Source organism: Chamaea fasciata, unplaced genomic scaffold (genome assembly GCF_029207755.1).
Source record: "Chamaea fasciata isolate MVZ Bird 193981 ecotype frontalis unplaced genomic scaffold, bChaFas1.0.hap1 SCAF_1, whole genome shotgun sequence".
In the NCBI taxonomy this organism is placed as follows: Eukaryota; Metazoa; Chordata; class Aves; order Passeriformes; family Sylviidae; genus Chamaea; species Chamaea fasciata.
Genome location: NW_027094086.1, coordinates 22,974,577 through 22,989,808, shown reverse-complemented (window position 1 = coordinate 22,989,808; position 15,232 = coordinate 22,974,577). Strand labels below are relative to the sequence as shown.

The window sequence follows — 15,232 nt, the reverse complement described above, 5'->3', positions numbered from 1 at the left end:
TGCTCTAATACACACCACTCATCAGAAATGTATCTGAAGATTTACCTCTGTAGATGTCCATGTTGGAAAATAAGATCCATCCTATGGTGGTGATGTCAGCAACTCATGAAATTGTCTCATGTATGTCTCATCGTTTGCCAAAATGGCTTTATTTCACTGTTGTCTCAAAGATTTTTATTCTGAAATAATGCCAAAAAGCAGAACTAAGGATCAAACAGGGAAATCTAAAGTGCGCTGGGTGTTGTTTGCAAGATATTTGGTTACTTTGCTTTTAAAAAAGTTGAGACAAATACGTCTCAGTTCTTGCTCTGCTGGTAAGATTCCATCTGGATGTTTTGCTCTGCAAAGAAAACCCTGTCTGACTTAACAGTTTGTAATTTACATGGAGAATTTAAGCAGAAATGACATCCGTCTGTTGTTTGTTGTTCTTGTTCCCCCCCTGCCATGTGATCTGGCATAATTATAAATCGATTTGACTATAGGACATTGCATTACTCATAATAATGAAATAAAGTTGATTAATACTGTACATTAAATTTAGCATGAAAAATAACTTAACCTTTTAATGATTTACTTGCTCAAATTTCTGCCAATTAGGATAGTATGGCACACACATTGCTTGCTGATGGTAATGAGTACAAGTTAAGTAAGAGTGGTATTTTATGCCTTGTAAAATGAAAGACAGCCTGTATGACTCATCTACATAGCTGGACTTATGAGTTTAGTTCGCTACAAACAAGTAGAAATATGAATGCAGTAATTCAGCACAGGCAGACTTGGATTTCCTTGACATTGTAAATTATCTCCTCATGTCAGTGGAAATGTGGCAAGGGAGAAGAAATGAAGACAATATAGTACCGGACAAGTACAGATGCTCTTATTTTTGTCACATATTTATTATTTCTTTCAATTTAAGTTCAGGCCCTTCTTCCTCATCCATCATTGTAGGTTGTCAGTGCTAGAAAGTGGATAAGTTACTGCAGAAATAACTGAGATAGCAGCATAGTGGTTTTACTATGGTGCCAATAATTAACATGTATCCCTGTGTAATAGCATTATTTATAACACTCAAGTTTTTCCCTAGATCCCAGTATTATAATTTCTGATTATTAAAGCTAGTGATAGGGTGTATTAGCTATTCAGAGTTTTATGAGAATGTAAGAGCTGCCATATTTGTTGATCAAAAGTTCTAGTGCTCTAGACAGTCTAGTGCTGTCTCCTGTTTCTGATAGCATCCAGTAAATATGTGCTTAGGAAAAGCATATTTGCCCAACTGCAGTCAGGTGAAACTCAGACAAACACGTTATTTGCACAACCATGCTTTCAGTTTATCAAATATTTTTCTGGAGAGCATCAAATGGTCCTCGTCCACTGTTTTCTTTGCATGATTTTAGTAAACCATTTCCAAGAGTTGAAAGCCCTGTATATTCCAGCAGTTTCGGTGCCTCCATTAATGCAAGGGTACCTGCCACCCACCAGAACATCACAGAGCACCCTGGTTTGGCCATGGTGTAGAAGCCTCTCAGGGGAATTACCCTTTATTTCCCCAGCACCTTTGCTTCCAAAGGAGATACCTGTTGAAGTGCTCACTTCTAATTATTGGCTTTTAGCCAATAATTAGATTTAATCCCAGACTAGAAAATAAAAAGTAGATTTTCCTTAAGATTAAAGATCATTATCTTGATAAAGAGCAGTGAAAATAAAGGATTTAAATGCAAATCAGACTGCAGAGCTTGGAGTTTGACATTTAGTCTGAAGTCTTCTTCCGGTGCTGAGTGTTGTGCTACTCATTTGCTGAGTAGAGCTCTTATGTTCAGACAATACAGTAAATAACTTCAGAATCGTGAAACATTGCAACACTGCTTTCTTATACGAGTCAAATTGAAGAACTAGAGGAACATAATTCTAGAAGGCCTCATGATGCAATTCTTCAGTACAGATTCTGCTACAAACTTTACCAATGAAACCTGAGTGCCTTCAGCCAGGATTAAGTTTTTTGTGTGTTTACTCTTATGCTGTCTTCATGAAGGGAGAAAAAAATATATGTAATGAAATGCCTGTCCTCTATTGCTTTGGACTAGTTTCTGTGAAAGGTCTGTGTACCATGAAACAAGGTTACAGTTATTTACCCAGCTGAATTAAGGGAGTATGAATGACTGATAATATTTATTTTGGAATAGAAGTATTGCATACAATCTCTTGGGAAAGCAAATACATTTTGTAATGAGAAGACTAAGAGATCCTAGGCCACGTTCAAATTTACTTTAGTAACTTGGTTGTGATCACTGGAGACATTAATATGTTATGAATTCAATTCAAACCCCATTACAGAAGGCATTCTCAGTATTTCTGCATGTTGGTATTCTTATCTTAATGATATTTACAGTACTTACTCAATTTCTGGTGCAAATACCATACAATATTTTAACTTTTTGGTAAAGGTTTAACTCCATTAAAAAAAATATCAAACACCAGTGTTTACTATGGTTTCTTTTTTGTATTTATTACTGAGATTCAGTATTTTTCTTGAACTGTGTCTGCATGAAAACAGGACTTTCTGAAATGCTGGCATTTCTTTCATACTAGTTTAAGTATTCTTTGTTGATGCTCTCATAAGATTTCTACTGTGATTTGCTGATCAGTTGCTTTCTCTAAGAAGCAAATATAAAAAAAAAATCTTGTCACTTTCAGGTGAAATGATTCTTCTCCAGAAAATATTGTCTCCTCAAAACCATAGGTTTCAGAAGACTGTATCCTGAGGTACCAAATACTCTGGTGAAATGTAAGACATGAATTTGTGTCTGATTTGAACCAAACATATAAAGGACTTTAATGGGGATTCTTTTATCCCAGTAAAATGTGTTGACCATTAGGCTTTTGACTTTCCTCGGGCAATACTCTCTGTAATCAAAAATGATGTAAAATTACTGCTGCCTTTTTTTTTTTTTTTTAGGTCACTGATGTTCTGTTGATTCCTTTCATTGCAAAGGAAAAGAAATGCAGAAAGAGTGAAATGTCCATTTACCAAACTACAGAAAGAAAGTAATCACATTGTGTTCTCCTGTATCACAACAGGCAGTAGCACCACTGATTGTATTAAGCATAGTAAAGATAGCATAGTTACCGAATTATCTTTTACACCAGTTCTAGGTCCGTAGACCTAGTATTTAATTAATTCTTAGTATTTAGGAATAAGCTTCCTTTTGAAAGCTGCAGAGAAATACAGATTTTGCTAAAACACAAACCCAAGTTTATTCCTTACACTGCCTGAAGGATAGAAGACCCCAAATCACTCATGACAGTGTGTCTTCTGGATATCTAGTCTTTGTTCCATTTAGATAAAATTCATACATGTCTAGTGTTAGAAAAACTTTTCTCTGTGCATCTTTCCTCTCTTTCTCAGAAGCCAATAGCAGAATTGCTAGTTGAATCTGGTAGAGACATCTTCTGAGGATTGCTGCTTCCTGGGCAGAGTCACCCATCCACAGGTCCTTGGTCCATTGGGATGTTCAATTGTAAGAAAGTTGGTTTTCTTCTATTGAAACTTCCTGCAGCTGTGTAGAAAATTATGTATATGCTGTGATAATTTCTAAGGTGTTGCAAATTTGTTTTCACTTCTCTTTTGTTGAAAGTTGCAGAAATACTCATTAGCTTCCTGAAAGAGTAAACATAATCTTTGTTTGAAAGATGTAAACAGCAATTTATAATTTTGGCTTGCTGCATATTTTCTAGTGAAAACCTAAATCCTGTCAAAAAAAGGACAGTGGTGGGGTGATCATTCACAGCCATAGACATTGTTTTGATATCTTTGTATTTGAGCAGTAAAAGGTCTAAAGTTATGGAACATTTCCCAGGAAGAGCACTTCTCTTTAATATGCCCCTTTGTCAAAGAAAAAACCTCCCAAGAGAAGACTTCAGGCATACCTTACTTAGCCTGCTGCCATGTTCAGAACTGTCTGCTTTTTCTTGTCTATCACCCCAGGGAACTTACAATACTGAATGGTCACTCTGTGAGTCCTGGAAAATCATCGTAGAGGAAACAGTCACAGTATTGTACAAGGCAAGATGTGGCAATAGTATGTTTTTACTGAGTGAAGGATAGTAAGTACATGACCAAATTGCTCCAGGGCTGTTGAAGTTCCTGGGTCTTTTGTCATTGACTTCTCAGAGGTCAGAAAATGTAATTGTCCTACAGAACAAACCCCTATACCTGTAGACTTTTTTTACATACTGCTTTCCCATAAAATGTGGCAGAATAATATTTTATCTTGTAACAAAAGGATGAGCCTTTTTCATACCTTGTCATCTAGCAAAAATTGTGCTAATCTTCAGCTTTACATCAGCTTTCTCCCGTATAATGATGGGATAATTTACAGATGTGAATAACCCATAGTGTTCCTGATTTTCCCTGTCTTCATTCAAAAAGAGTGTAAATGGAATGATCACGCTTGTGGCTGGTGGTTATTATGTATTGATGCTGGTGCATCTCTGCCTCCTAACAGCTGTGGTGGTGTTTTTTCTCTAGTTTCAATTTATGCTGTTTTGCTTCATTAAATTACCTTCACACTAAACAGCAACTCAAAATTACGCTACATCATGTTTATGTATTAATGAATACTTCAAGACTGTTATTTATTTTACTTTTTATTTTTCTTTTCTTGCTGTCATATGCACTTAGGTGTTTCCAGTGTTTCTTCTTGTCTTTCCTGTAGTCTTAGTTGCCAGCCTAACAAAGCTGGGTCCTGATTTAAACAGGTTTTTTAGTACAAATGGGATGACCATCACTTCCCTGTGAGTTCTACAACATTGTTGCCATGCTATACTTGTTTCCTGACTGCTCTGGGACAAATACTGGAATATAAGTGGTGTTGTTTCTTAAAGTTAAGTGTAAATCAATAACAGAAAGCTGAAAATTCAATGTCAGATTAACCGATGTCCTTTATCACTGGAAAAAATGAACCATTAGTCAAGGACAGTGCTTTGTCACTACAGACTTAAGTATTTTTCCTGTAAAGTGGTGATTCTTCTCAGTGGAACAAAAAAAAAAAAAAAAAAAACCCAACCAGTAAATGAGCTGTTGGACAAGTAATACTCTATTTTAAACAGCCCAAAAGTACTGAAAGCTTTTAGGATAGCATTGCTGATGGTAATGAGCAATGTTCATTAAGCATTAAGCTTTCAGGTATGTTCCTGCTTTAGCTGGGTAAGAGGAATTGCCATCAGTGATACAATGGATTAGTCGTGAGATGTTGCAGTCTGAAGTTTTTTGTTTAAGATCTGGTAAGAATTAACAATTGGGATTTTGGCTGATTAAGTAGCTACTGTAAGGTGTACCTGCTTGGGATTGCCAGTGTCTACCCTAGAAGGAAGATGTTTGCTACCAACAGAAGTACCAGTCAAATATATTACAAAGGTTTGTTTTCTCAATGGAAAGAGTTTACTGTAATTACAGGCTAAACAACAGATCCCAGAGGGTGGGACAGTACTCAGTGGCACAGGGTCTAGTGGAGGCCTGTCACTGGTGGTGCCCCCCAGGGTTCAATACTGGGCCCAGTATTGCTTAACTTTTCCTCAATAACTTGGATGAAGGGGCAGAGGCCTCCTCAGCAAGTTCCCTGACAACACAAAGCTGGGAGGAGTGGCAGATACCTCAGAGTGCTGTGCAGCCCTTCAGAAGGACCCTGACAGGCTGGAGAGATGGGCAGAGAAGAACCCTCTGAAATACAACAAAGGTGAATGAAGGGTCCTGCACCTGGGGAGGAATAACCCTATGTACCAGTACAGGCTGGGAAGCAGCCTGCTGGAAAACAGGTCTGTGGAGAAGGACCTGAGAGACCTGATAGACAACAAACTGTCCATGAGCCAGCACTGTGCCCTTGGGGCCAAGAAGGCCAAAGGTATCCTGGGGTGCACTAGGGTGAGCACTGGCAGCAGGTCCAGGGAGGTGATCCTGCCCCTCTGCACAGACCTGGTGAGGCCACAACTGGAGAACAGCATCCAGTTCTGAGCTCCACAGTATAAGAGAGATGTGGAGCTCCTGGAGCAGGTCCAACAGAGAGTGAAAAAGATGATAAGGTGAGAAGATGACTGAGAGAGGATCTCATCAATGTCTCTAAATATCTGAAGGGAGGGTGTCAAGAGGACAGACCAGGCTCTTCCCAGTGGTGCCAAGCAATAGGACAAGAGGCATGTCTTGGTTTAGATAGACAGGTATCTGCCAGGGAAAGTTGGAGTCTCTCTTGGAATGGAAGCCCCTCCCCCCCTTTTCCAAATTATTATAAATTTGCAATTAAAAGGCTATCAGGCAAAGATTTTGGGAATAGGTAGAGCAGTTCTTTACCAGGGATATAAAAATACAAAGGTAGTACAGAAGAATAAGCAAGCAAACAAACAAACAAGAAATCCTAGAAAACCCTGACAGAGTCAGAAATACAACCTGACACCCTGTTGGTCAGGGTGTTGGAAGCAGTCCAAAGTAAGCCCTCCTGGAGTGGCAGATGTGGTTCTGTTGGAGTAGAGATGGTCCCATCGAAGGAAAGGGTCCGGTAATGGTGAGATGGGTCCGGTCTTCCTCCAGGGATCTGGTGGAAAACTGGACACCTGGTGGCACTTCTGGCTGCTTTTTATCTAGGTGAAGATGGTTTGGCTCCTCCTCCCTGGGTGGAGCATCTCACAATAGGATTATGTAATGTGTCATGTCATTGGTGAGCTTTAAGGGTCCATTAGCAGAAGATATCCCATGGGGGTAGTGGGGCACGGTGTGCACTATCTGTTAAGGATCACTGCACCATCTGTTAAGGGTCACTCCACTATCTCATAAGCGACACTGACCCATTTGGGCAGAGATAAACAACACTGCTCCACCCGGATTCAACAGATGGAACAGAATAACATGTTTTTTTCTGTTACAAAACCCAAGACAAGGCAAAAGGCAGAAACTGATGCACAGGAAACTCTACCTGAACATGCGGAAGAACTTCTTTACTTGTGCAGGTGCAGTGGAACAGATTGCCTAGAGAGGCTGTGGAGTTTCCCTCACTGGAGATATTTGAGAAACATCTGGACACGATCCTGTGCCCTGTGCTCTGGGATGACCCTGCTTGAGCAGGGAGGCAGGACCAGATGATCCACTATGGTCCCTTCCAACCTCATCCATTCTGTGATTTCATGTTATCAGGTGTTTGCCTTAGAGATGACAAATACTTATATTTTTAGTTTTGCTTAGCAGAGGCAAAAAATACATTGTTTATAGAGAAAACAGAAATAAAAGGAGTTAAAAATTGAAAATAGGAGAAGTATGGGTAAGGGTTGTGCCTAATTGTGTATTCAATGAAAACAGCAAGCCAATTTTCCCATACAGTATTTATTGTAATGTTTCATTTAAAAATTCAATTGAAGAGCTAAAGATGACACAATAAAGAGAGGTGACCTCCTCTGTGACCAAGTCATAGGAAAACAAAGGATAAAAATCTATTTTGATGTTCAGGGAATTAGGTAGCAGGTTACACAAAGAAGTCTTAATTTTCTGGTACATACCAAGAGAAGTGGCACAATATCAAGATGCAGCAGATGAGATTACTTTCCAAAAAAAAGATACATACTGAGTTTAAAATGCTTATTTAAATGGTACATTCACTAGGACAATGACTGAAGGAAACAGCTGAGCCTGCAGTTATTTTTAAAAATCTTTCTGGTTTGTTTATTCCTTTGAATTAGTTAAGGAGAATGTATGGTCTCACCTCGTTTTGTTAGTGGCAGTTATTCTTGCATCATAAATGGCAAATGATGACAAAGCATCTTCACTATATTTAAGCAGTATATTTTAAGCATGTTTTCCAGCATATGTTTCTCTCTGTGTGAGTAGAAATGCCAATGTAGATGTACAAAAATGGGAACAGGGAACCCAATCTAACTTTTTTTAAGACTGCAACTTTCAAAGTTGATGGTGAATAGTTTTATAAGTAATCCTATCTTGTACTGGACCAAATAGGGAAAAAGGTTTCTCAAGGACATACGGTACATCAAGTAGCTGTGACTTGTTTCTTTTTTGTTCCCTAGTGAAGTCAGTTTCTCTCCCTAGGGTGCTCTGTTTTCATGCCTCTCCAGAACATTCTCAGAACTGAATAGCTTTCTTACAGAACAACGATATGGTGTAATGTGTTGTGGGTGGTTTGTTTACACAGTTTCATATTAAAAACACATGCAAACATTAATGTGAGAAAACACAACTGAAGAGCACAGAAATTCTGCAATAGCAGCAGTTTATGAAGTTTATGAAGTTCTTGAGCATAGGGATTATGTTGTTTTGAGTGATAAATGTGATTTCTCTCAGATGTCCGTGTTGTTCCCGTGCTCACTCTTTTCCTCACTTCACTTCCCTGAAAGTCCCTTCCCCTGGCTTATTGCTTCTCCTCATTTCAGTTGCTGTAAAAATGGGCAGAAATCCTGCTTTAGAAACTCAACCAGAGGAGCTGAGTACCATAACTTCATATTTACATTGAGCTCTCTACACTTAAGTTACCTTTCATTGGCAATTCAGCAGCACATTGAAATGTGTCTTGTCTTTACTAAGTCTGCCACCTTGGGCATATGATAAAGAAGATTTACATTTTGAGACATTCTTTCTATTGTATCTGTGACATTGGCGCATCACTGGTCCCTTTTAGCCTGCAGTGCTTTTCTTGGCCAGCTTCTCTCCCACTATATTCAGATGGTCTGTAAATCATGGTTCATTTTGAGGCTCATGACCTCAGGACAGATTTTGATGATAGGCCTAGACACCATATGTAGCCTAATTATTTGCATTTAAGCTTTTGCAAACTGAAGATGTTTTTCACTGTCTAAAAATGGTGATTGCCAGTGAGGTGACAAGATTGGTTTTTTGCACTTTGATTTCCAGTAGTTAAATGGGTGAATAAAATTGATTATCTTAAGGTATTATAACATTTATAGTTTCTTTATTATGCAAAGATTTTATATTGAATTTTTGAACTACTGGGTATATTTCTAAGTTAAAAGTAAATAGCTCTGCTCTGTTAGAATTGTTTCACTCAAAAGAAAAAAAAATTTGGGAAAGTATTAAACAGTTCTTGGAAAATTCTATAAAGGACATCTGAAAATTTATGTGAATTATTCACAGCCACCTGTAGTACATATTTGGGTTTATATACGGAAAAATTAAAATAATTATTTACTGAATTGTAGGCTTATATGTGCTGGTAATGACATGGATCTGTTAGTTGCTGCTATCACATATCCCTTGTAATGATGTTCTTAATAAATAACCAGGGATAGCCATAAAATTCAGACATGAGATCTGGGCATAGGAGTAAAACCTGCAGTAAGTTCTCTTAGTCACTTTCAAGACAGTCTGAAGTATAGCTTTTTTCTGCCTGACCATGAACTGTTTTAAAAAATTACGTGCTTCTCAAAAAAAATTAGATCCTCATTCATGTAAAATCCCTGTGTATTTAATTCCAATTAGACTTTTGTAACTGAGCAATCTAAGCAAATATTCTAAGTAAATAAATTGCTAATTTCTGTTCTTTTAGCTTAAAAGATTCTTCCAAGTACACTCTAAAAGCAAATGTTATTATGCTACTTGTACACAAAATCTTACCTTTCATGTTTCCTGTGAGTATTTTCCTTGAAAGCACAAATTTCCCTTAAAATAGATATTATTCCTTTGGATCTGGGGGAAAACCTTGGCATTTCAATCCTCCAATCGATATCAGAATTGACTATATGGTATATTGAAAATAATGTGTTTCTGAACAGGCAGCAGCTGGCTTTTAAATAGACTGTTCCTCATAGTCTATGAAGGCTTTGAATGCCTCTAATTTTAAAGCCACAGCACTGCATACCCTCTCCACTGCAACACAATTTTAAAGTCTCAGGTCTGAGAAGAAAGGGAGAGCTGCAAATGAAAACTGCAATATGGTGGTGATGGCTTACCTCTCTAGGTGGCACTTCAGAAGCCTGAAAGCAAGTATTTGCAGGCAGTAGACCAGTCATGTTGTGGGTTCTACAAAATATTGGTGCCTCAGAACATAACTTGAACTGTTTCAGCCATTTCCATATAGAAAGAGAGGTCCCTTCATTTATGCTGATGTACACCTTTTCACAGGAAGCATTTCTCTGCTTCTGAAAAGAAATTTGTCGTGGCATGCTCACAATGAATCCAGAACCTAGAATCCAGTATATGATGCCAGCTAAAATAACAACCACGTTTGTTCTTTTCTTACATGTTTAGGAAAACATCTCCAACTTTGATATTGTTATGGAGTCTGATGAGGGCACCTTCAAGCCATCTGGACTGGGTTTTACTGGCAGTGCCGAAGCCCGGGACATCGTGAAAGAGATCATGACTCTGCTGCAGCCCATCAATGTTACGAATGTTTATGACACTGCAGATGGAACAGACATTGCTTACTGGATGAGAGAAGGGGTGCCTGGTGAGTGTCCCTGGAGCTTGGCAGGGGACACTGCTCCCACTGAGCCCTGCCACATCAGATGGGTGGTCTGATGTTTTCAAAGTAGTAAGAAATTCTTTCTCCCAGGGAGTAAAATTTACCATAGGTAAAAGGCATAAATGTCAAAAGGTGACCAGCAGAAATAGGACAGAAAGTGCATTTGAGCTGCAGTTTAATAATGGTATAGATTATACGTAGAATAAAATGCCTAAAATCTTCTTTTCGGCTTTAAGGATTTATAATAATTAATCCCAGACTGATGTTTTATAAATAGTAAACCAAGGCAGAGGGGAATTCTCCCATACAGAAGAAATATTTTTTTTAATTATTATTATTTTTACTTTGAAATTCAGGACTTTTTTTCTCTCTGTTTTGCATGCTGGAGAAACAATGTTTTTGAGATGTGACATTTAAAAAGCTATGAATCATTAAGGTGTGATAAAGGGGTAAAATTCTGCAAAGTCTGAAGCAGTTTAGGGGTTTGTTTTGAGGATTGTATCTGGCTCCAAGTGAGGAGCAGCTTGTTGGCAAAGAAATTTGTAAGCTGTATGAGAGATCCACCACTGGCAGTACCCCCATGCAGGAGAACACCACACTAGCAGAGGCTTTCAGAGCCCAAGAATCCCAACTGGAGGCCAGCCTGGGTGAAGCCTCAGTGAATTTCCATTTGAATAATAGTAGAAAGAAAAGTTTCATAACAGTGATATTAAAAATGTTATGATCAGTTTTAAATTTTAAGGTTCTTTTTCTCCTGTGTTTTATGGCTGAAGTAGGCTGGGCCCATTTTTCATGCTAGTTTTACTGCTTGCTACTATATGCTTAGAATCTTTTAATATTTTATTAGCTGCTGGTTTTTACCTTGTGGAAGAGAGTGAGTGAATCATGGAATATATTATTCTTATTTATGGTCAGAACCCCTTGCTTGTCACTGACTTAGGGTGTATAGAGATACCATAAAGTTGACTGCTTCAATAAATGTCTGGATGTCTAATTTTGAAACCAAAATATCTATACTGGGGAAGTATGGATGAATAGATATTATTAAACAGTTAGAGATTCATCTTCAGCTTCTGTCCTGCTCTCTGGGTGAAGTGGAATCATTTCAGTACAATGTCATGCAGCTGTGACAATGGTGTGCTGAGTTGGTTTGAGAGATGTAAGCACTACTGAGAGGCTCTAGCCATGCATCATCCTCTAGAGCCTGGAAGTGCCTGTGAAAAGATGTCTGGTCCAGAATTTCAGACCAGCATATCTGTGTTGTAAATGGAATACAAGAACTCACCGCTTAGCCTATGTTTAGAAAATGCAAGTGTATCAGAATTATTTCCTAGGTAAGGTGCTGGGAGCATTCCAGGGGGTCCTCAGCGATTTGCATTGTGCTTCCCATCTGAATGTGACAGGTCATGGAAGAAGAGGGAAAAATTTAACATTCAAATGCCTTGTTTTCAGTTGATAGTACGAGTGGTGCTTGTGATGGCAGTGGCTATTGAGCTCTTGGGGACCACTTCTCTTCAGCTGTGGTGCACCTGGAGCAAAAGCAGCTACAGCTTGCTGTGGTCCTCTTGATTAATCTTAGGACTACTCAGCAGGAGCAATGCAGGGAAAAGCCCTCTTCCATGGACATCTGTACTCCTCAGAATGCATAAACTGTGAAAAATATAAACCTCGGGAATATAAGCTCAGCCTTGGGAAAATATGAATATGCCAGAACCAAGATCTCAGTTTTAAAATAAATCTGATTTCTTTTCCTATTAAGAATTTGTCATGTTAATTGATGGTGGAATTTTTTTTTCTGTCTGTAGCTTTGGTTCATTTAACTTCCTGTTAAGCAAATAACAAAGTGTTCTTGCAGCATAGAGAAACACTGATTCTTTTCTTCATCAAGCCCCAGTGAGAAAAAATTAGCTCCACTAAAAGAATTTTGGCTGCTTTAGACTGTATTTCATGATGTTCCAGGGAGAAGTCTAAGACATCTCCTAATCTTTGTGCCTTGTCTGCAGTATTCTCCCTGCCTGAGTGAGCCTTTATGGTATATAATAACATTGAAACAAATTGAACACTCTGTAACAGCTTTTATAATTTTGTTCAATTTAAACAAGCAGTCAAGTGTTGACACTTCATCAATTTTACTTAAATATTTTCTTGAAAATATACTTGGTGGCTTTTTTTTCTGCAGCAATGAGAGAAAATATGGTGTACTTCTTGAACAATAAGAATGGTTTCTGACATAATTTCTCTTGAATTTTCCCCTTTTCAGTGTGAAATAGATTCCAGGAGTCACCTTATTAGATGCTGTTAATATTCTTCTCCTACTACTTCTTTTAGTCTGAAAGATTCACAGAAGGCAACACTACATGTGTTTTTCAGAGCTGTAGGCAAAGATACTGTAGCTTCTTTATCTCTGCTATTTTGAGCATCTTTATTTTTAATGGACATGCAATGAAATGCTACTAAAGAGCAGTGATTATTTTGAGATTTTAGGATGAGAGAGGCCACAAGTTCAGCATCCTTAGCAAACCATTGACTGAAGCTTAAATAATACCTCTAAAGCACAAGCGAGGTGATCTGCACCAAACATAGCACTCTGATTCTTTGTGACTGCAGAATATTAGAAATATTTGTCAGTGGCCTTTAGACTGGATTGTTTTGAGAACAGTTCAGCCCAGCAGTGAGGAATGTCTGAACTTGTGGTTTTGTCCTGATAGCCAGTTTTCAGCTACTGAAAATATTTATATAACATTTGTTTTGCTTTTTCATAAAGCATAAATCAGAGGAAAGGGGAGGTTTGTGGTGTTGTGTTTTATGATGTGGTTTTACAGTTTGAGGTGACCATTGATTCTAGGACTGCTCATTTCATAATTATGCAATTATCTTCCTAAACTTTCTTTTAAAGTGTTCAATTCCATTTTTTCTCATTAGGGATGTATCCAGATCATGGCACATAAAGCTGTTCCTTTGCAACACTAAATCTCAAATAAAGTTTGGCTAGACTTTGCAAATATAGGTGGGAAGATAGGTTGGTTGGCTTTATTTTTTTGGTTTGTTAACATACTTCTTCACAATAGGTTTCTTCAGTGTCTGAAAGGGTTAAAAATGTTTGAGCAAGCCCTGCTAAACCAGTGCTAGGATATTCTTGTTGAAAAAGTGAAGTATCTGGTGATCAGAGATACGTGATGATGACCAAAATGCTTTGAATGTGATTTAGAGTGATTCCTAAGGTAACAGCCCTGGGTCTGGATCAGCCTTGCTTACAAGCCTTCAGAATCTGAGAAAGGAGGATGAAGTGTTTGTATTTGTGTTATGGAATCCAGTAAACATTAGTTCAGCTTTAGGTGTCTGGGGAGATGGAAACAGCTACTTTTGTATTTTTGCAAAGGAAGGGCTGTTGTGACACATTATTTCCAGGAAAACTGGTTCAAGGATGCTCCTTTCTGCTTGTCAGGGTGGTCATCTGTTGCTGCAGTGCTTATGATGGGAACACTTGTCTGTTAGGAACCAAGCTGTATTTGAGATGAAGCTGACCCAGGAAATCTCAAACAACTCCCCAAAGGCATGTTTAAATTCCTCTTTTGAAAATCAACCAGTGGCCTAAAGGTGAAACTCCTTTTATAATGTCACTTTGAACCTTGATGGTTGGTTGTGTTTCTCTGTCTCCACAGTGACTTGATTTTTTGTTACACTGCATAAAAGGAAGAATTGTTCTTCCAGAAATTAATAAACCAGTAGTTCATCTAATTTTAATGTTTCTTCAGAAATCAAAAATTGATTGCTAACCCAATCTATTAGTCATTCAGATGTGGCAAACAAATACGATATCATTTCTCTCATTTTTACATTTTCATAGTGCTTTTTTATTACCTCCATCAAAGCCGCCAATATGCTGTATTTTGGCCTGAGACACCAGATTTTGACTCGGATTATTTCCTTTCATATTATGTAAGAGGTTAAATCTACCCCTTTTCTGGAGTATGCTGTCCTCTCTTACCCCTGTCCCCATCATCCTTGTAGCACCAGACTCAAGCCTGCTGGCATGCTGGTGCCAAGCCTACTCCTCTGCTCGGTGTCAGCCAAGGACGCGTCTGAACGGGAAAACTCCTTGACTTGAGGTTGCCAGCTGGACATGAAGAAGTGAGCAAACTCTCTTTCCCAAATTACAGGTGAATAACCCCTGTTCACTCTTGGCTGTGTCACTGTTTGGAAGTGATATTCCACTGTGATGCTTGAAACACTGCCTGTCAGATTACCTGTTTTGTACTGACCACAGTCTCGGGCAGGTTCTTTGGATCCAGTTTCTAAGCTTCTTTTTATTTCCAAAAGAATAAAACCAGAGGAAATATCAGATGTACAGTCTAGGGCTTCATAAGCCAATGCTGAAAAGCCTTGGACTTGATGCTGCAGGAGTAAGGGGTGTTGCACTTGACAAAAACCTTCCTACAAGATGAGATATGGGAAGAAACAATCTCTGAGCAGTAGACATTAAACTGCTTCACTTTACTATGTAGCATTTGTGTCACTTGCAATTTGAGATGTTTAGCACAGGGAATCAGATGTAGGCCTCCAGGTATTTGACAACGTGACAAACTCAAGGCAAATGTCCCCTCATGGAGCAAAAAGCTGGACAAAACTCCTGAACATTACTCACAGAACTGAACTTTATGGATACTATTGTAAGTACTTAGGTAATTTTAGGTACTCCATAGGTGCTACATTTTCATATTTGCTGAGTTCCCACTGCTCTGGATATCTGTTGAGCACAGTGC

The 15,232-nt window shown here is 38.4% G+C and overlaps 1 protein-coding gene across 2 annotated transcripts in view; it reads left to right on the top strand.

The window, feature by feature from the left end:
* CPQ (carboxypeptidase Q) overlaps positions 1-15,232 on the top strand; it is a 158,831-nt gene that overhangs the window by 118,122 nt on the left and 25,477 nt on the right. For both annotated transcript variants that reach the window (XM_066178202.1, XM_066178211.1), the window contains exon 7: positions 10,253-10,454. In XM_066178202.1, the coding sequence (XP_066034299.1) occupies positions 10,253-10,454 (202 nt within the window). The remainder of the gene's footprint in view (positions 1-10,252; positions 10,455-15,232) is intronic.